Source organism: Camelus ferus, chromosome 16, assembly GCF_009834535.1.
Source record: "Camelus ferus isolate YT-003-E chromosome 16, BCGSAC_Cfer_1.0, whole genome shotgun sequence".
NCBI classification, from domain to species: Eukaryota; Metazoa; Chordata; class Mammalia; order Artiodactyla; family Camelidae; genus Camelus; species Camelus ferus.
Genome location: NC_045711.1, coordinates 14933212 through 14954406, shown reverse-complemented (window position 1 = coordinate 14954406; position 21195 = coordinate 14933212). Strand labels below are relative to the sequence as shown.

The following is a 21195-nucleotide window of genomic DNA, read 5'->3' as shown; positions in this document are numbered from 1 at the left end:
GCGAAGAGTGTGGGGAGCCAACTGGCAACATTACAAGGTAAACAGACGTGCTGTTTCCCCTTCTGGCTGTTTTCAGTTCTCGTTCTCCTCCCTGCCCCACTTCACTACCAACTCCAAGCCCGGAGCTTCTCCGGGGCTCTCCTTGGCACTCTCGGCTCCTTTGGCCCTAAAGCCCTTTCTAAGCCAATGGAGGCCTGCAGCCCTCTGCTCTGCTTGATCTGTCAGCCACCCCCATCCTCTTTCCATCTTTCCAGAAGTGTGCTGTGATAGCCCCTTCCCAGTTTTCACACCTCTATGGGCTTATTCCTTTTTCTTGAAAAAGAGTTTGTATTATCGCAGGATACTTTCTTAAAGCAGAGCCTCCCTAGGATTTGGATGAGCAGACTTTCAGAAGTTCAAGCGGACAGTGCAGACGGAAGTGGGAAGGAAGCATCGTCTGTTCCAGGAGCTTTAACAGAGAGCTTCCGTCTCATCAGAGGAGCACAAAGTGGCCATGGGAACAAGGGAAGATAAAGAAGAAAAGAGAACGTGGGCCAACTGACAAGTAAACAGAGAGAAAGGGTGAGTTTCTGAGTGGGAAGAAAAATTCAGAAAATGGGGAAGGAGGGGCATACTGCCTCAGCAGACTCCCAGGGAGTCTGGAAGACGTGGACTGTCCTAATTCTAAGACATCAGCCCCAGTGCACTGCATCATCGGGGCCTCATCGGACCTAACTCACCTCTGGAGTGAGGGTGCCTGGCAGGATCAGACCCTTTAAGAGGAAGCCCCTCAGTCTGGCATCTGAAGCCCTCTATATTCTGGTTCTGAATTATCATTTGAGTCCTACTGCCCTCCTCCTCCCTGACCCCAGCACCTTTTTCTCTAGCGACACTGGACTTCTTGCTGTGGTTTGGACAATCTCTGTATGTGTCCCCATCTACCCCTAGCTGACTCCCTTCCCTCTACCTCGAGGCCCTCCTGCCTATCGCTGCCTCTAAAGAATCTACCCCCTGACTCGAGAGGGGAAAGAGGCTGGGGTGGGGATGGGCCCATGGGCAAAGCCAATCACAGCTGCAAGGGACCAGCTGATGCTTTGCTCTCTTCCATAAAATGGACTCAAAGGGAAAGCAGACACCAACGTGCAATTCTGCTTATATGGAACCAGGCCTTAATCTCAACCAATGCACGTACCACATGCTAGAAGCACCTCCTGGAATGGAGTAGAAGGAACCAGCCCTCCCCACCCCATCGCCTGTCGTTCCTCAGGGAGGAGCACGTTCTCTCCTGTGAAGCAGCTGAGTGTTGTATCCTGGAGAAGTACCGGCAGGCGGCCCAGTGCCCCCATCTGTAAAGTGCCTCATCGGCCTCAGCCTCAGGGAGGGTGGGGATCAGATGTGATACAGAAAACAAAACTGCTTGTGAACCTTAAGGTGAGGTTCATGGGATTCCTAAGGATACTTCTGCACAGGAAAAAAAATTTTGTCCATGTCCCTGGGCCCCAGGACCCTCTTTTGTGGCACCTGCCACATCCTGTTACAAGGTCGAGTTATTTGTGTGCAGGCCCTTCTACTGTGACAATGTATGTGCACCCTAAAAACGTTACCCTCTGCAAAGCTGCTCAGTAAAAATAAGACTTATGGAAAAACAAGATTGGTGCAGACTGCTCAAAGGTTACGGAACGTTGTACCCAGACCCTAAAAACTCAACGATGCGCCCTGACCCCAGCACAGATGCTAGCGCAGCTGAGTCGCCGGCGAGCTTGCTGTCCGCCTCCTGTGCATCTATCCCGTGAAGCCTTAAACCTGCGGAGGGCTTATGCTTCTTCCAAGAGGAAGATCATGGGTATGTTAATTTCTAATGAAGACCATTTTAATCACAACTGAAGAGCTGATGTATGTAGAGCCTTCTTCATTAATCCACTGTCTTAACACACGAGGAAGTTACTTCACTTACCCTGAGCCTCCCCAGAAAACCAGAACCACCACGGTTCCTATTGCCACAAACTAGATACACTTGCAGGGAAGTCTGAAGGTTTTCTCTTAGAGTCTCTATCTGTTGCTAAATGTATTCATTTTCTATTGCTGCTGTAACAAGTTACTGCAGACTTAACGGCTTAAAACACCACAAATTTATTATCTTACAGTTTAGGTGGGCAGAAGTCCAAAATGGGTCTTACTGGACTCAAATCAAGGCATTGAGGGCTGGTTCCTTCTGAAAGCTTGAGGGTGAGGGGGATTGCTTTTCTTGCCTTTTCTAGCTTCCAGGGGCTGCCCACATTCCCTGGCTCATGGCCCCTCCCTCCATCCTCCAAGCCAGCAGTGGCTGGTTGAGTCTTCCTCCATGGCGTCGCTGTGACACTCTCTTGCCTCCCTCTTTCACTTGGAAAGGGCGTCATGATTCTGCTGGGCCATCTGGATAGACCAGGATCATCTGCCCACATCCCAGTCGCCTGACTAGCCGCCTTAATGCCATTGTGACCTTGCCGTGTAATGTAATACATCCAGGCTGTGGGGATTAGGGTGTGGACATATTTGGTGGGGCCTAGGGGAGGCATTATTCTGCCTACCACCCTAAGGCACTTCTTCAATTATAAAAAGCTTGTAAAAAGATCACTTCAGAGCATTCAGCAGCTCAGACGAAGGCGTGTGAGCCCACACGGCTTCCACATTACACCGCTGGCATTCCCGCATAACCGTGAGCGCAGTAACTCACAGGAAAGGAGCGCGTGCTGCAGCAGAGCCCCTGGCCCAGCCTCCCGTTAGTGTTGAACCCCTTGGTCGCAGGGGCCCTGTGCTTCGCTTGCATTCCTCCCTGCCCACCCCACGCTGTGGGCGTCCCAGTAAAGAGCTATGGAAATGCTCTGAGCTATCACAAAGTAGGTGAGTAACTGGGCATCTAAAGTAACGCTGTGAATTAAGAATGAAGTGTAACTCACTGTCCAAGAATTTAGAGACAAGGAAACCTTGGGAGGGAAAACCCCGTTTACCTTGAGCACAAAGTTGTCCTCAGCCTGGAGCTTCAGATCCACTACCGCCTTCCTAACCAGAGCCTCGAAGTTGAGGTCTCTCCTCCGAGGGACATCCAGGGCGGGAAACAGGTCTCCGATCAGGCCCAGGAACACTGGCATGTCGTTGGTCACGATCTTGGGGATGTTGAAGTCTCTCAACGAGCGCATCAGGACCTGGTCCTCGGGCCGGTCAGGGTCTCCTCGCTTCAGGGACCCTGCCACCACCAGCACGGACTTGATGGCTCTCAGGCCCCAGTCATAGTGATCCTGTGGGAAGGCAGCGAGGGTGAGACTGGAGCTGCTGGGACGCAGGACGCCACGGGCTCGGGCCAGTGTCTGCAGAATTAGTGTCCCATCAGCACCAGGTCACTTCTGAGGCCAAGGCAGAGGCAAAGGGAAGGATTCAGCGACACAGGAGCTCATGATCCCGGGACCCTAGCTCCTAGTCTGGCTCAGTTACTTTTCCAGCTGCCATGACAACAAAGCAGACACAGAACATACAGACGGCTCCGGCAGGGTCGGGAGATTACACAGAACCGCTTTCAAACTGACTCTGGCTACTCCTTGATCATTCAGAGGGTGCAAGGGTTATCAAGGAGGGAGACGTGTTAGCTCTCAGAGGCGGCTGAGGCTGACCTTACATGCTCCTCTTCGGAGGTCTTCAAACTCTCCGAGGAAAGGAATTTAAAAAGTAGTTCCTTCAAATTCTTGTCAAAAGTGGAACCCATGGGTCACAAGTGCTGACAGCAGACTCCAGGGGAGAGTGGCCCATACGACTGCACAGCTGAACTCAGGGCTCGGAGCAGTGTGGGGGGCTGGGGGGTGTGGGTGTACAGCTCAGAGCATAGACTCGGAACTCGGACGGCCCTGGGTTCAAGTCCCAGCTCTGCTACTTGCTTCACAGCAGACAGTTACTTAAGAGTTGTGACACATGCTACAAAGGGCAACTCAGTGAGCAGTGAAGACAAGGGACTGGCGGCAACACCGGACACTGTCTCCCCACCCCTGAGCCCGTGGCCATCCTGTTCCTTCTGGCCTTGACTGCACTTCTCTCCCGTCTGCGCTTCACTGACTTCTACTCCCTCAGGTCTTCCTTCATACTGTTCCTTCAGGGAAGTCTGACCCTTAGCCCAGGTACAGCCACCACGTCCCCCGTCTTCAGTGTACACTGAACGTAGGCAGGAGCCCTGTTGGGAGAGGGCTGTGACCTGAAGCTGAGGGAGAGGGCAGGAGACAGAGCCACACACAGTCCTTTGCGGGAGTGACAAGGATGCTGGTCTTTACAGGGAGGAGCATTTTTAAATGACCCCTCCAGCTAGTGGCTAAAAGACAGATTCAAAGGACTAGAGCAGAGGTGGAGAAACCAGTGGGGAGAAGTTCCCAGGGTTTAAGCAAGAGACATGGGTGCTTGGGACAAAAGTGGTAGAAGGAAAATGAGATGTATTTGAGAAACATCCACAGGGTAGAATGAACTGTATTTCATCCATGACTAGACGTGAGGCTGAGGAAGAGGGCGGTGGCAAGGATAACTCCCAGGGTTCCAGAATTGGCGAGTGACTAAACGATCGTTCCGCTGAAGCCCTGACACAGAAGTGGGCCTGGGGTGGGGCTGGCAGGACCACCAGCTTCAGATGCTCAGTTGGAGGTGTGTTTTAGGCAGCCGGGGAGCATGTGGCACAGACCACTGTATATACAGGCTCAGAGCTCAAAAGAGAGGTTTGGGATCGAGTCAGAAGAGTGAGTCACTGGGCCGGAAGCCTACAGTGGTCGAGAGCCTAGAGAGAGGACGCAGCGAGCGGGGGCGTGGGAGGTACGGAGGAAACAGGAGCCGTTGTTGTGTGTGTGTTTTTTAATGCATATTGGACAGACTTCACCTGGCGGAGAGAGCCTGGGTTGCGCTCCACTTGAAAGAACCGCAAAGGAAGAGAAACGCACCGGGAGCAGCCGCCCAGGAGGCTCCACTGGCTGAACTTGACACCAAGAAATTATCCATCTACGGCATAAGCCTCGGGGGTTCATGAGCATCCTGCAGGGTGCTCTTCTGGCTAGGGCGCCTGCCCTGGGCAGGAGCCACATTCAAGGACCAGCAGCCACGAGCAGTGTGGGGCCCCTTAACGCCTAACTCTCTCTTCCCAACCTTCCCCCACCCTATGTTTCCTCAGACAGAGACCACTCCCTCCAAGGACCGTCATTGCCACCACAATGTTTCTCATGGGACACCAGTAATCTGTGAGGTGTTGTTACGTATTCTACTAAAAAATGGAGTTTTGTGGCCAAATAGTATTTTTTTTAATGCTGGGTTAAGAAAATGAATACGAATCTTGATACTAGAAGTTTCCAGAACTTCTTTATGAGAAGGTTCTAATGTTTCCCTAACACCTTGGCCCCAGAACGCGTCCCCAGCTGGGTCAATCACGCATGACTGGTCGCCCGGGCTCACTAGGGGGTGTACCTGTTTGGAGAGAAGCTCTTTGCACAACCGGTAAAGGGTGATGAACTTCCTGGCTAATAACCGTGCTTCGATGAATCCTTCTGCCACCAGCATGATTTCACAGATCAACTCGAAGTCTGGAACAACCATCGCACAAGGCCTGCGGGCAGGGAGACAGAGGGCTGAGACAGCCTCCCAGCCACACAGTTGCGGGGGGCTTGTAAGACAAGAGACACTAGCTGAGATCAGGGACAGAGGCATCTGTGAGGGTAAAAACTGAGACCTCAGCAATTGCTCCACCAAAGACTTTCAGTTTAAAGACCAGTTAACTGAGGATAAAGGGGGGGAACTCTCTTGCTTAAGATGATGGGGGATGTTAGCAGACAGGGACAGAGTTGGGGTTGTAATTCAAATCTTCTCACTTGAGTCCAGTGTGCCTGACACAAGGCACAGACTCGTAAACCCTTGGCAATGAGTAGATTACAGATTAGTGGTCTTCTATAATAGCCTAGGGGCTAAAGTTGAAGAATTGAGTCTCTCTTGATATCTACAAGAAAATGAAAATATATTTCTCATCCTCAAAACTTGTCTCCTCCAAGAAGAGACACTCAGTAACTTGGGTACAAATGTACATACCTAATGCTGACGTCTGAAGTAGCCACCTATTAACCCCACCTTGCCACAAAATGCCAAACATGAGACTACAGAAGGGGATTTTTGTCTATAGATAAGGATTTACAGTGACTGGCTCTAGAAACATTTAATTTTAAAAATACTTAATTTTAAGATTAATTCATTAGGGACGTAATAAGAGCCCAACATTGTTACATCTTTTAAATTGCATTTTCCCTACACTGATATAAAATTTTCGAAAAACATATCATTCAAGTAAATTTTTTCCCTTTATATTATTTTACGCTGTATTCAAATTCAAAGGAGCAACCAAATACTTGGATTCTCCAAATTATTTTGCCACCTGAAATAGGGTTAAATATGCACCCACACAACAAAGTGCAACGAAGCCATGAAAACTGATGCTGTAGAAGAAAAACTACTGAGTGACGTGGGAAGACGTTAATTAATGAAGGCGGGGTACTCAACTATACAGAGTCTGATCCCAAGTTTGAAAAAGAACTCTGCCCACACAATATTGGAGGGAAGGTGCCAAAGGGTCGCACTGCCTCCCTCTGGATGACAGCCCTGGGAGGGGGAGGGGCAGAGTCTGGAGTTGGCCTGCCTGAGCTCATCCTCTGGGGTTCACACTCCGGTTCAGCCACTAACTAGCTGGGTTATGAGCCACCCCGAGGACTAGGGTGACTCCCCTGGGCCGTGCGCTGAATCTGCTTTCTCGCAATACCGGGGGTCCTCGTAAGTAGCCACCTCATAAGAGTTTTTGTGAGAGTTAAAGGTAAAAGGAGGTATTTGTACTTATCATTTTTCCAAGTACTTTTCTGTTCCCCTCTCCCCAAACTTTCTTCTATGGATATGTGTTCCCTTTAAGTGGAGGGGAAAAAAACGGAAGGAATCATTCTTATCAGGGTGATAACCCCTGTCCAGTACCGTTCGTGACACAGGGCTTACTGAATGAGCACTACAATATTCTGTGGCACTGGTTCACACGGCCTGCTGACATTTTGACAAGGTCTTGGTTAAGACTCCTCCTGCCTGAAGGAGGAGATAAAACACCACCCCTGGAGCAGGGAAAACGGAGGGGCTGGAAGATGCAGGGAGCTTTCCAGTGGCCTCCTGGGCCTCCATGTCCCCAGACAGAGAGCACTGGGTCTCAGTCCAAAGATGTGACAAACAGCCTTGTCATCTCTCTCTCAGGTAGGCAGGCAATCAGAAGCCATGAAGCATCTTTCAGTTTTCTCTTTGTTGAGCTGACTTCTCTTATTCCGAGGGGGAAAAAAAAAAGAATGGAGACTCTAGCCCCTGCTAGGAGATGCATTTGTGTTTTTTTTATCACAATAAAGAAGATTTTAAAACATGGCAATATCTACTGGTGGCAAAAGTAAAATAGAAAAGGTGCGCTCATGCATTGCTCCTGGGAGTGTAACTCGGCACCGCTCTTTGTAGAAAGTAATTTGGCAATGTGCACAAGAGCCTCAAAAACGTTCCTCCCTGTTAACACAGTGATTCCACTCCTGGGAAGCCAGCCAAAGAAAATAATCATGCATACAGGAAAAATACTTACGTATATTATAGCATGATGCATACATTTATTTTAGAAGTTAGAAACAGTCTTAACATTTAACTATGAGTGACTAGTTAATTACATTGTGGACCATGCACTTGATAGAATAAAATGCAGTCATGAAGTGAGATTTCTTAAGACTTCTCACAGAAAAAGAAACTATTTATGACTGGGGTATGATAGACTACTAAATGAAAAAGCAAAACAATAAAAAAAACTGTGTGCAGACCACAAACGTAGACTACAAATGCATGACTTTATACGCCTGTAAAGAAGAACAGAGCACAATTAAACAAAAATAATTTTACTAGTGATGGTGTTAAACATGGTTTTCTAAAATCTACTTTTTTATATATCTCACATTTCTTTTAATATATACGTCATACATTTTCAGTGGCAAAAATACAAGAAGCTTCTCTTCGGGGCCCTTGCATGGGGCAGAGTGGACGCTCACCTGAACAGAGCCTTGAGGTTTTCCGGGAGTTCCGTGCGGCCGGCGTAGCCCGGATTCATGGTGATGAAAATGCCCACAGAAGGGTTCAGGCTAATCTCCTCCCCAAGGAAGTTGAACCGCTGCTTCTTATATCGAATCGCATCTTGAATGCTTTTCACCTGGTGAACGAGTCAGGGGAAAATGCACCCACCACGTTTCAGGGGCAGGTGGGAGCGAAAGCTGGGAGCCCACGGTCACACACAACACGCACACTTGCTCCGGGGCCTCTTTCCTGGAGGGACAGGTGTGGGGACGGCGCCCTGGACCCCTTATTGACGGGCACTGGGTGCATGTCCCCATATCTCTGTCGATCACGCAGCGGCTAAGGGGTTGGGGGTGAACAGCCCACAACTCTCTGAGCGCCGGTCCCTCTGCAGTAGTAAGTGAGGTGTACGAGCACTGACCGCTGTCCCGAGCACATTCATGTATTCACTCCTTCTCTCCTCGCTACGATCCTGAGGGGGCACTATGGTACCACCAGCCCTCTTTCTCTAGGAAGAAATGGAAGCACCAGGAGGTGGAGTAGTTTGCTCCTCCCTGCACAGCTGCCAAGTGCTCGAGCCTGCATTTGAATCCAACACAGGGATTCTGGAGCCTGAGCTCTTGGCCGCCACGCAAGAGAAAGAACCTACCTGCTGGGCTTGCTCTAAGGAGTAAATGAAATAAAGCTTAGCACACAGAAAACGCTTAAAGAACAGCTAACGTGGAAACTGTTAACGTGACCACCACCGTCGCAGGGCGCTCCTCATCGTGGTTAACCCCTCCGGGCCCCTCCGGGCGGGTCTCCGCCTCCACAGCACCTCCTGCGGGCGTGGGAGTGAAAGCCGCAGCAGCGAGGGGGGCTGGGGCCGGGCCCTCAGGGGCTCTCAGTGCCTTTCTAAAGAGATCAGACTTTTCCTTAAATGTGGTCTGGAGCCAGAGAGGATTTGAGCTGAAGCTTGACCTCCTCGGCTCTAGATTCTACGTCATTCTCACATCAGTGGGAGGAGAGACGGAAATGAAATCCAGCCATTTACTTTCACATCTGCTTTGGGAAAGTGTGTGCAGGCACGCTCAGCAACGGAAGAGGGGAAGACAGAAGGGGCTCACTTGTTCAGCCAGGCCCCAGAATGTCTCTAAACATTTCCAGCCCCTCAGGATTCTCAAGAGCAAAGCTGAAAGCTGGGCCCAGCACGAGGGTTTGAATGTGTCCCATGCGTATTAGCTATGCTCAGGGTGTTCAGAATAGCCCAAGGGTTCCGTGGAGACTGGGCTGCAGGGATGTGTGTGTGAGAGAGAGAGGCACAGAGAAAAGCAGCTGGAGTGCATAAAAGAGAGAGGAACAGCTGACCATAAACAAGAGAGAGAGACAGTGGCCCGTGTACCAGACAGAGAGACAGAGACAGAGAGAGAGAGACTGCAGGCAGCTGGACCATCTAGCATTGGTCCAGGCACCCCCCCACCGCCCCCCAGGCCTGGCAGGGCAGTGTCTGCCACAACACGAGACGGTTCCACAATTGGGATTCAGCTCCTTTACCCAAAACGAAGCTCTAATGACAGAAAGCGTTTGAGCTCACAGCAATTAGTTCCAGACTGAAACTTCTTTTCCACACGTGCACAGAATGTCAGTGCGTTCTGGCAGAGGTGGCCTGGATCCAGTGTGGGGCATGCCGGCCAGACAGCTCGAGCTCTGCTGGTTCCCGGGGCGCCAAGGCTCTGCCCCTCACCACCCTCGCCAGCCCGCGGGTTCCGTGAGTGGGAAAGGCTGGGCTCCCTCCTTCGGCCCCAGTCCTCCCATCTGTTAAATACAGTGAGCTCTCCCCTTGTTATGGGGTGGGCACGGGAGTTTAATTACCACTTACAAATTGCCCTGATACCTCTGGGCGAGAGCAAAGCCCAGGACCCTTCCTGCTGTTGGTTCTGACTCAGCACTTCCTCCTGCTACACTGAGGCCCAGAAACCTCATGCTCAGCGAGAATTTATGATGCACTGTAGCACTGGTGGCATCTGGGCTTCTGTGTAAAATTCTGTAGGGCGCTCTTGAGGGAGAGTGTTGAACAGACTCAAGAACGCATCAGTGCAGAGCATCAGTGCGGACAGCAGGCTCCGTCAGCCCTGCTTGTACAGGACCGGAGACTATCTGCCTGGCACTTCCTCATTGCCTTACAAGCAGCCGAGGTCCATGGAACAAGCCATTGGACTCCAGCAGTGGTCTGGGTCCAGAGGGCCCTGACAAAGTCCAGAGGTCCTTCAGGAGGCCGGGGGTGGGGGGAGAAGCAGGTGGACTGAGATCATCTGGAGTAAACTGCAAGCCCAGCCAGGTGGAGGGGCACACACAGGTAGGAAAGGACAGTATCTAAGGTGCCAGGTACACTCCTCACTCAAGGAGGTCTGTTTCTCCACTAAACAATCATCACTTGGAGATTTTAAAGCCTTGCGGAACAATAATAAAATAATAACTGACATTTACTGAGCACTTATATGTATCAGGTGCTTTTCTGAGAATTTTACGTGAATTATCCCATTCAGTCCTCTCAACAGCTGTGTGAAACTGGTGGGTCCTCATTTTATAGACGAGGAAACGGCAGCAGAAGGTAGTTCAGACGGTACTACAGTAATGGAAGACGCTGACATCAGGGGAGGCTAGTGGAGGGATATATGGGAACACTGCACTATTTCTGCAACTTTTCTATGATTGGTTTTCTGTGATTTCTACAATGCTAAAATAAATTCACAATTAAAAAGTTAAAAGAAAAAGAAAAAGAAAACTTGCCAGATGTCTAATAGTTGGTAAGTGGGGCAACCTGAGTTAAAATCAGGCAATTGGGGGCCAAAGCACAAACTTTTAGCCACTTCCTTTCACAGCCTTCTACCAGTAGGGACCCTGTGCCAGCCACACACAGCTTCTCATCAAACATACACCATTTCTGAGTAACTGTGTGTGTTATAATTTAGAGACATTAAGTTTCCATGAAATAAAAAAGGTGCTTTTCTGGAGCACTATATATCTGGAGAAAACTACAATTTGAAAAGACACCTGCACCCCAGTGTTCATAGCAGCACTATTTACAATAGCCAAGACATGGAAACAACCTAAATGCCCACTGACAGTTGAGTGGATAAAGAAGATGTGGTATATTTATGCAATGGAATATTACTGAGCCATAAAAAAGAATGAAATAATGCCATTTGTAGCAACATGGATGGACACAGAGATTATCATACTAAGTGAAGTTAGACAGAGAAAGACAAATATCAATGATATCACTTCTATGTGGAATCTAAAAAAAAAAAACCAAATTCTATTTACAAACCAAAAACAGACTTACAGACATAGAAAACAAACTATGGTTACCAAAAGGGAAAGAGCAGGGGAGGGATACATCGGGAATTTGGGATTAATAGATACACACTACCAAATACAAAACAGATAAACAACAAGGACCTACTACTGTACAGCACAGGGAACTATATTCAATTTCTTGTAATAACATACACTGGAAGAGAATCTGAAAAGAAAAGTATATATGCATGTACATGTATAACTGAATCGCTCTGCCATACACCTGAAACTAACATTGTAAATCAACTACACTTCAATAAAAAATTAAGTGTTTTTGCTACCCATTGAAGAAAACAAACAAAAATGGAAAGCTATGTAGAGACCAGTGTTCTCAGCTGTGGGTGGCTTTGCACCTGCCCTCCCCAGGGGGCATTTGGCCAGGCCTGGAGACAGTTTTGTTGTCACAGCCGGGGGCAGGTGGGTTGTTGCTGGCATCTAGTGGGCAGGTGTAGACGCAGGCCAGCTCTGACTTCAGTGAGCGCTGCTGTTACCTGCACAAGCCGTATGTGCTTGTCTGACCACCATGGGCCTTGACTGGATAGCTTAAGTGGCATCTTTCCCTCCAAAGACTGGAAGCTGGTGATCACAGGGGGTTCCACACCACATCCTCCTGCCCAGGCTAGGGCCTCGCATCAGCCACACTGGTGAAGTATCAGAGTCATCCTATTCTCCCTGCAGGTGACACATTTTCAGGAGCTCATCGGCTCGCCCTAAGCTATGTGCCTCGTCGCAGCTTTTTCTCCATACCTTCTACCTTTCCCCTTACATTCTAGGGAAGCGGCCCATTCATTCTGTGGTCCCCTGGGTCATTCTCTCTTCCAGCTTTGCCCCCAAAAGCCATGTGGTATTACAGTCCTGCCTGGCTCATTCCACGCTTCTCTCTGCAGGGGCAGACTGGAATCTGCTGCCTTCGGGAAGTGCAACCCACTCATCACTTTGTACATTTAAAAAAAATGTATTTCTGTGTTTTTAACTGAGACCTTAAGTTCCTCTATACAGGGTGTTACATGGGAGGTCCCTAGGCTCTGAGACTCAAGCATTTGCTCAGTGCCTTGAGTACTAAGAACACGGCTGTGGTGGGCTCCTGATCTTTGCATGACTGGCTGCTTCCGGCTGCTTCCTGCCTCAGCCCAGCACACTGTCAGGTTCTACCTTTGGAAGGGAGGAAGTGGCAGGGACGCCTGGCCAGGGAGTGTGGACGGGGAGTAGGGGCTGGAGGTACAGAGTGGTGGGGTGTGTCTTGGTGGCCAAAGTCCCTGGGCCCAGATAACCCAAGGCTTAGGGAGCTGATTGCAACAGTAGTGGCAGAAGTCCCCCCAGAAGTTTAGTATCTTACACGTTTTAAAAATAACAGAGTAATTGCTCTTGGAACTGCCATACTTCTCCCAATTCTGCTTGACCAGTGACAGAGACATGAAAATTTCCACCCCCAAGGATACTGAAGCATGCTCACTTTTGTGGAAGTGACTGGGAAGAGGTGCACAGACATGCAAGGAGCGAGCGGTGGGGGCGGGGGCGGGGAGAACGGTCGGCTGGTGCAGCTTGTGAACCAGTTTGCCAGCCTGGTCTGCGGCGTGAATAGCTAAGTGCAATTTTCTCCTTGGATGGGTCTATGATTTTAAGTGGTACTAGCTCTGATTTTGCCCAGGTTGTTGTCAGACCACTTTCTTGAGAATGTCTCCTATGGATGTCTTCCTAGACGAGAGTGTGGAAGCATCAGGGAATTCTGGGTTGAATTTATTTCCTTTACTTCCAGAAGCAAAAGGGAATTGATCTGGAGAACTCACTAACGACTTTGTATTGGGCAGCTTCAAAATCAGGCAAATTCACAGTGTCTGTCTATGATGCACTGGGGACCGTGGTTGCTGGGCTCTGCCTCCTTGTTTAGGACACTGTTCAGCTTGTTAAGACAGCCTGAGCCCAGGCCAGCTGAGAAGAAGCAAAGGGTGCAGAGGAGACTGGTGAGACCAGGTGTAGATCCTTCTTCCCTGTCCTGTGTGTCCCTTCTACTTTCTTTCAACCCATTTCCTGCAGGGTTCAGACAATAATAATAATCACCACCAGCAGCACCATCATCACAGTCATCACCATCATCATCATCATCATCATCACCACGATCACCACTACCATCATCATCACCTTCATCATGGTCATCACCATCATTATCATCACCACTATCACTATCACCATGATCACCATTATCATCACCACCATCATCATCACCATCGTCATCATCACCATAACAGAGACTAACATTTATTGTGTGCCTACATGTGTAGGGCTCAGTTTTAAGTGCTTTATACATGTTAACTCATTTAATAATGATCACAACTGCATCAAGTAGATGCTATTATTAACCCCCTTTACAGATGTAAACATGACATGGACTCTGCCCAAGGTCACACAGCTAGTAAGTGGCAAAATCAGAACTGAATGCTGACAGTGTGGTACCAGAGCCTGCACACATAACCACTGCCCAGCTCCATGTCTGGCTAACTCCACTCTACAAGAATGTGTTCCTTTTAAAATCCCAGTTGTACATGGGACTCGCTCATACAACCTCTGGAGCGCACAACGAGCTCTCTGCGGCCCTTGGTCTGGCTCTCACGGCTTCCCTTTGCTCTTCCCCCATCTCCTTGAGACAGCCCAGTGGCAGCCCCCAGCACTGAGTGCTGCACTGGGACACCAGAGGTGTGACTACTCGTGATGAACGGCCCTTGGTTCAAGGGAGGGCAGTAACAGCAGGGGACCTAGCTGAAAGAGAACCACCCTCAGAAAACTGAGGCAAGCAGCCCAGAGACGGTGCAGAAAGTCGTAACAGCAAAGATGAAACACGTGGACAGAAAGGTGGGTAGAAATATCAGAGGACAGTGAGCAAGGGAATGAAAAGATGGAGGAAGACGCTGGCTGCTTAGATAGCTGCACTGGAAGAAGTAAAAGAAAAACTCCAGGCACACGGTAAAACTATGGGTTACTGATCCCAACGGACACCACACCAAGAAGCTGATGCTTCTCTCCTGATTTTCAGAACCCTTCCAGGCCTAGAATCAGTACTTCCAGAAAGGCTTGTCTTCTTTGTTTTACGCCACATCTTACATCACAAAATTCAAACCGTCCTCACAGGGGCATCATTCCTGGTTCCAAGCGGTGCAGTGACTGCTCAGAGGTGAATGCAGGCAGCTGTGTTTTATCTGTTCAACTCAGGTTTTTTGTTTTTTTGTTTTGTTTTGTTTTGTTTTTTAACTGGATAAATTGTCAACTTTTAGAAATCTCTAAATTTTTAATAAAAATCTGGACTTTCAGCTTCTCCTTAAATTTTAAGAGATTTGGCAACACCGGCACCATATTCTCACAAGGCAGAGGTGTGCCGGTAAACGTGTAACAACCAGCTCTCCAGGAAAACAAAATGTCCCGATTACAGGATTTGTTTGTTTCTGTGATGGGAATACTCCTGCCACAGCCAGTTTCAAGCTGTCAACGTGACAGCACAGGCAGCTTTTGGGAACCAAGACAGTCAAGGGTTTTCAGCCAAGAGAGTACGCAGGCCAGCTATTTGACTTACTTCCTTTACTAGCTCCTGCTGCACTGAACAAACCTAAGGAAGGGGGAAACCCATACATGGCCTCTGGGAACGAGAGAAGAGCCCTACGTTTTTGCAACTTTCAGGAACTTCACCAAGAAACAGTCCAGACAAGCGTCAGTGAGTTGGAACACCAGCTGGCAGCCAAATGCAAGAGATGGAAAGCCTGACTTTGGGGACGGGAAAACGAAGGGACCCTACGCGGCCCCCGGACCGCCTGTGGCTCCCAGTGGCAAATGAAACCAGGGTGGGCCATGGCATTAGCTGATGGTGCAAGTTCCACCACTGTTCAGCCTTGTGGTGGTGTCAGCCCTTGCCCACAGCTCCAGGTCCAGCCTACCTGTGACAGGGACAGCAAGCCTGGACAAGAGGGGAGACGGCAGGTGGGGGTCACGTGGCTGGAGGCCAGCTCCTGCCAGGGAAGGCAGGCTGGCTGGAGGAGGAGGATGAGGCCCCAGCCAGCTCCCCACCCACTCCCCGCTTCCGCTGTGCCTTCCCTCAACCCTGCACGCTTGCCCGAGAAAAACGTCAGTTAAGCTAAACTTTTGTTTCTTTGTCTGGACCTGAAAGAATTAAACAGAGGCCTACAGGGACCAAAGAGGCCCTCACAGCTCTAGTTTTCCTTTTCCGTACTATGAACATACTGCTTCGGAAATAAAAGCAAACAGTAACAGAAAATGGAATCATCTCTGATTGAACGGTATGTGAGTTCAATCAGAACCCACACACCCCTGGGGCCCGCAGGGTTCTGTTTAGGCCTTCAAGCTCCAATCAGGACCCGCTGATCCTCCCCCTGCCTGGTCCCTCCTTAAAACTGTGTCCAAGGAGAGGGGTAATTTCCCTTTCAGAGGTCTCCAGGGGTTCCCCGTTGCCCACTGAAGAAGGCACAACACCACGGCATTTAGGTCTGTCTGTATTTGGTTCAAACCTGCCTCCCTGGCCTTATTCTCTTCTCTAGCATTTCACCCCTTGTATCTCGGATCGGTGCCCAGACCTGCACCAACAGCGTGCGTGGGGAGCTGGGGTCAAATCCTAGGGTCCTCACTTGCCAACTGTGTGCACTCGAGCAAGTTACTTTTCTTCTCTGCTCTGCAGTTTCTCCCTCTGTCTCTCTCTGGATATGTATACACATCTACACGTGCTAACAGTGGCTCCTAGGGCTGCGGGGGGATACAGGAGACACAGGAGACGACAGAAGATGCAGGAGAAGATGCGTGAGAAGCACCTGGTACAGAACAGCCTTTCACCAACGTTCACTCACTTTTCTCTGCCACCCACCTCCTGCTCCCACTGTCTATGGGACCTCTACCCAAATCCAAATCCTCTCCATCTTTTTAAGGCCTCGGCTCAAGATCACGTGTCTGGCAGTCTTGTCCCATACTGTGAGTCAGAAATCAAATGCCTTCCAGAACGCTGGAGAGTGTCTCAAGAACTCAAGGCTTATGAAGTAAGGAATGGTGCCCTTTCAGCAGCGGGCCCTTCACCCTGGCCTTGAGCACAGCACTTACTACGCTGTGGGTGTTCAGTAAGTGCTTTCTGGATGAACTGAAAGACAGTGGCATGCTTCGAGAAAATCCAGCCCCCCAAATGACTTTCTTCATTCAACACTCACATTGTCATCCTCTCTTTGTACATAATTCAGTGAATTAGGCTGAGATTGCTGGGGCCACTGGCCAAGACTCTCAGTGAGGAAATGGAGAAGCAGAATTTTAAGCCCTGGCCTGGCAGTCCCAAAGTCCATGGTGGTATGCCCTTTCCAGGCAGCCGGGCGCCAACGTCTTGTTTGATCCTCTCCTCACCCTGATGAAGCAGGCGGGGTGCCTGTTCTTTCTTTCTGTTTTACAGAGGAAATGGATTCTCATGGCCAGTAATTGGATCCCCCTTGGTGGGGACCTGCATGATACCCACATCCTGCCCCCCGGCCTGAGTTTAGAGGGTGGAGGAACGGCCATGAAATGCAGCTGGGGTGGGGTGGGGGGGATAGGGGAGGATACCAGCCAGTGGATGAGGAGAGCTTAAAAACAAGAGGATGCAGAGGTCCCCAGTGCTTGGCACGGAGACCCCCCATACCTGCACTGCCACCACCGACAAGACCTCCACGGAGATTCGATTAAACTCATCGAAGCAGCCCCAGGCACCGGTCTGAGCGAGTCCCTTGTAGATGTTGCCGCAAGACTGTAACAAAATGTACGAAGATTATATTACTATCTGCACTGGCTTACCATTACACATCTAAGTAATTTTCCGTTCCCTTTATTATAGATACTTCCAGTTCCCTAAAGACCACTGGTTAGAAACTCGTATTAAAATTTCAAGAACAATTAGAATTTTGATGGTTTTGGGTGCCACTGTAAGTCATGGGATCAAACAGAACCTTTTCAAGACACTTGGACCAAAATCCCTTTAAAATGTCATCAGGCTTGCATTACTGTTGATTCTGTAGCTTTCAAAATCCCAGGAAATGAATAAAATATTATATTTCTTGCACCATACAGACAAAAAAAAAAAAAAGCCTTCTGCTCAGCCTTTGGCATGTGCTGAAGGAAAAGTTTATGTCTGTATCTTTAAGTCCATGCCGGATACTCAGGCTTTCCAGAGTGACAGGCAGCTGGAGGTGGGAGTGGGAAGGGATGACCTCTACAGGAAATAAACTACACATAAGTCTTTGTAACAAGAGCAAGGAAAGAATTTCAGAGGGCAGATGGTGTATCTGTCCTAAAAATAAAAACCACTCTGGGCGTTCAACTTGGACTAGTAAACCATGGAACCATATAAAGGGGAGAGGTAACTGGGAGACACTCAAGGCCACAGGCAAGGAATCAAAATTCAAGTGCTGGGAACATGTAAAGAGTCCAAAGTCCATTTGTTTACTCAGTGGGCATTTTTGGCCCAAGGCTCCACACATAGCTCATGTGCTAGACCCAGAGGGGGTCAGTCCCTCTAAGACCTTCTAGTTAGGTTGTGGAGATACGGTACACAAATAAAACAGGTAAATCGCTAATGAGCAGTTGTTCCGATGGATAACACAGACTACAAGTGTTATGGCGTTCAGAGAGGGGTGGGTCACAGCTGCGCCAGGGAGATCAGTTTTGCCAAAGAGGTGAACTGCAGATGGTTTTACAACAGCACTTGCACGGCACGCCAAAGCTGGGAGGCGCTCCTTGAAGACAAGACTCTTTGGTCAATCAAGTTTGGAAAACACTGCGTTCTATAACTCACTTTTGTCATTTTACAATATATATTAGCATTTTAAGGGCCCTGAGAAGTTTGGTAAAATTAAATTAGTTCAACTTTGTTATATGGCTAGGATTTTTTTTCCCTCATTTGACCCCTGGTTTTCTCAGAATGCACAGGGAACTATATTCAACATCTTGTAGGTAGCCTGTAATGAAAAAGAACACACATATACATGTATAACTGAATCACTCTGCTATACACTTGGAACTAACACAACATTGTAAAATAACTACACTTCAATAAAAAAAAAAGAATGCACTCTGGCAAACATTAGTGTAGTAGAAGGAACACAAGAAAAGAAGTCAGAAGACCTGGGGTATTGGTATCCCACAGAACTACATGTTACCTTCAGAGCATGCATTTGGATGATGGTTTTAACAGGATAAAGTACCCATGTAGGCATAACGGAAGGGTAAAGGCTTTCCTGGAGGAGGAAGGATTATGGACAAAGCAAGAGCAAAATCATAATATGTACGGAGAAAAATAAGGACATCATTTTGGCTTGAAAGTTGAATTAAGAAAGGGGATCATGATTCTGAAAAGCCTTGAATTATTGTAAGAGATCTTTGGAGGTTTGCAGCAGGGAAAAGTGTTGTTAAATCAGTATTTTAGGAGAACCAGTCTAACATCGCATAAACAAGGTTGGATGCAGAGCAGACTTTGAAAAGGGAGGGAAGAATAAACCCCACCTTTTATTAAGCCTCTTAAATTAGCTGATTCCTCTATTCAGACAGCACATACTTAGTGAGTGTGTACTATGCACCAGGGATCCTCCCAGGTCATGGGCAATCAGTCCTGACAAAGGGAGAGGCGACTCTGTTCTCACGGGGCTTGCATTCTCACAAGGGAAACAGACGACAAGCACAAAAATAAGAAGCTGTCAGCTAGTGAGGCGTCCCACTGGAGTCTTGACTTGAGGGTGGCGTGGCTGTTTTATTGAGCTACAATGGAATGTGGCTATTTCAGATTGCGAGGCCACAGGCAGTCTCTCTGAGGAGGTGACGTAAGGTCCAGGTGTTGTGTCTGTGTGCTCGAACACATCCTACAGGTGGATGTTACTACTAACACATGCATGAGTAACTACTATTATTATATTATTATGTCATACACACATATATATGATAAACTACATATTTCATATTTCATATGTATGTGTGTATAACATATTCCTGACTTCTGCTCAGTGTACGTGATGTTTGACATATATACATGGCAATCTGTCAAATGTCACAGACACACACATTACATGTACATATCACACACATTTTATATATATATATATATAAAAATACATATATATTATATATATATGGCAGCCTGTCAAAGGTTACAACCTTTGTTGTTTGTTGAAGTTTTGAGAATCAGAATCCATGCTTTTCCATGGTAACAGTGGTTTCGAAAGCTTTTTAAAGCTGTGGATCCCCTTCAACAAACGGAAATCCAACACACAAAAGAGAAGAAAGTAGTTTCCACGGGGGATAACTGTCACCCCACACTGTACCCCCAAGGGCTGAGCATCAGCCAGGACTCCACGCGGCCCCAGTTCTGACCCCTCCCATCAGAGGACAGTGGTACCGTGAGCTGGGCTGTGGCGCTGCCCTGCCAGGAGATGGTGAGTCTCTGGGCTGGGATGAGGGCTACACGAGCAACGTCGGAGCCTGGAAGTGAGACGATGCTGAGGGAAGAATGAGTGTTGCTGACTGACTGGAATGACAGAAGGAAGGACCTGAGACAATTAAGATGTCTGAAGATGCCCACTGTGGCCCACGGGGAAAAATGAGGTTATCAGTACTGATGGGAAGAGGAATCTGGCCGGGAGGAAGACAGAAGGTCAGAGGAGTGTCAACCAAGCATCAGAGAAGGGCATCCAAACGGAGGCCTCTGTCGCCCAGCTAGAGAGATGACTGGGACTTGGGTGAAGCTGGAAAATAGATGCAGGGGTCATTGGTACACAAGGAAAAAGTGCAAGGGCACCAGAAAATGAGAGCAAGGAGGCAGGGTCAGAGGGGAGAGCTGTGGACGCATGAGGTTTCAGAAGCCCGGAGGGGAGGGTTTCTCAAGAAGGAGTGGGCGTTCTACAGTGTGGATGCCGCAGGGAGGTCACAAAGAACTCCACGTACTTACAGGTGCAAAATCATTTGATGCTTCAGCAACAGCCTCTCCAAATTGAGGTGGAGGGGGAAAGTGTTGCTGCTAGCATATAAAGGATGCCATAGCACTAAAATTGCAACCATTTCCAGAGAAAGTGGCTAGTTTTATGGGTTTTACAGCCAGCACTGAGAGTAAAGCGGTGATTTGCCCCTTTCTCCAAATCTCTGCACTGCTCTCATGCCCACCCTGTTACCTGGCGCCTTCTTGTAGAGGCAGAGAGGATTGTGAGGGTCCTGACGACGGCCCAGACTACGCCTCTTTAACTCCTCCCTGTTTCACCCCCACCCCCTTCCCCATGTTCACTAAGTATCAATTAATTTTTTAAAGCCTTTTGTTCTTTCTTATCCATTTCTGCTACCCCATCATCTGGCTTCTCATGCTCTGGTTTGAATGACTGCAGTGTTCTCACCAAAAATGTTCCTTCTTTTCAGTCTCTTCCTCTCTCCCAAGGAGTCTTCCCTAAAGACCGTTCGTTTTCATCACGCTCCTGCTTCTGTCCTACAGCCCGTGGGGTCTCTCGGCAGCCCAGCACCTCAAGGTCAGAGCTGCTCAGTGAGTCCCTCCCGTTGCTCACCCCCATCTCCCATCTCCTGTTCCCCTGTCCACTTGCGCGGACTCCACCATGGCTCCATGTTATGTCTAGCTTGTTCTCTAGAGAGGCTGAAACTGACCGTGTTGCTGCAAGTGACGCCTGGTGAAGGCTCGTTCTGGCCCTCACTCCTTTCCTCTCCTCATCCCAGCCAAGCCCTGTGAAGAGAGCTCAGGCAGAAGTCTGAGAAGAAGCTGGGGAAGGACACTGC

General features: G+C 48.8%; 1 protein-coding gene across 1 annotated transcript in view; it reads right to left on the bottom strand.

Moving 5' to 3' along the window:
* The window catches only part of DNAH9 (dynein axonemal heavy chain 9), a 266848-nt gene that overhangs the window by 145951 nt on the left and 99702 nt on the right, over positions 1–21195 (bottom strand). Inside the window, 4 exon segments of the mRNA XM_032498821.1 lie at positions 2967–3254; positions 5440–5578; positions 8067–8224; positions 17078–17182. Of these exon segments, the coding sequence (XP_032354712.1) occupies positions 2967–3254; positions 5440–5578; positions 8067–8224; positions 17078–17182 (690 nt within the window).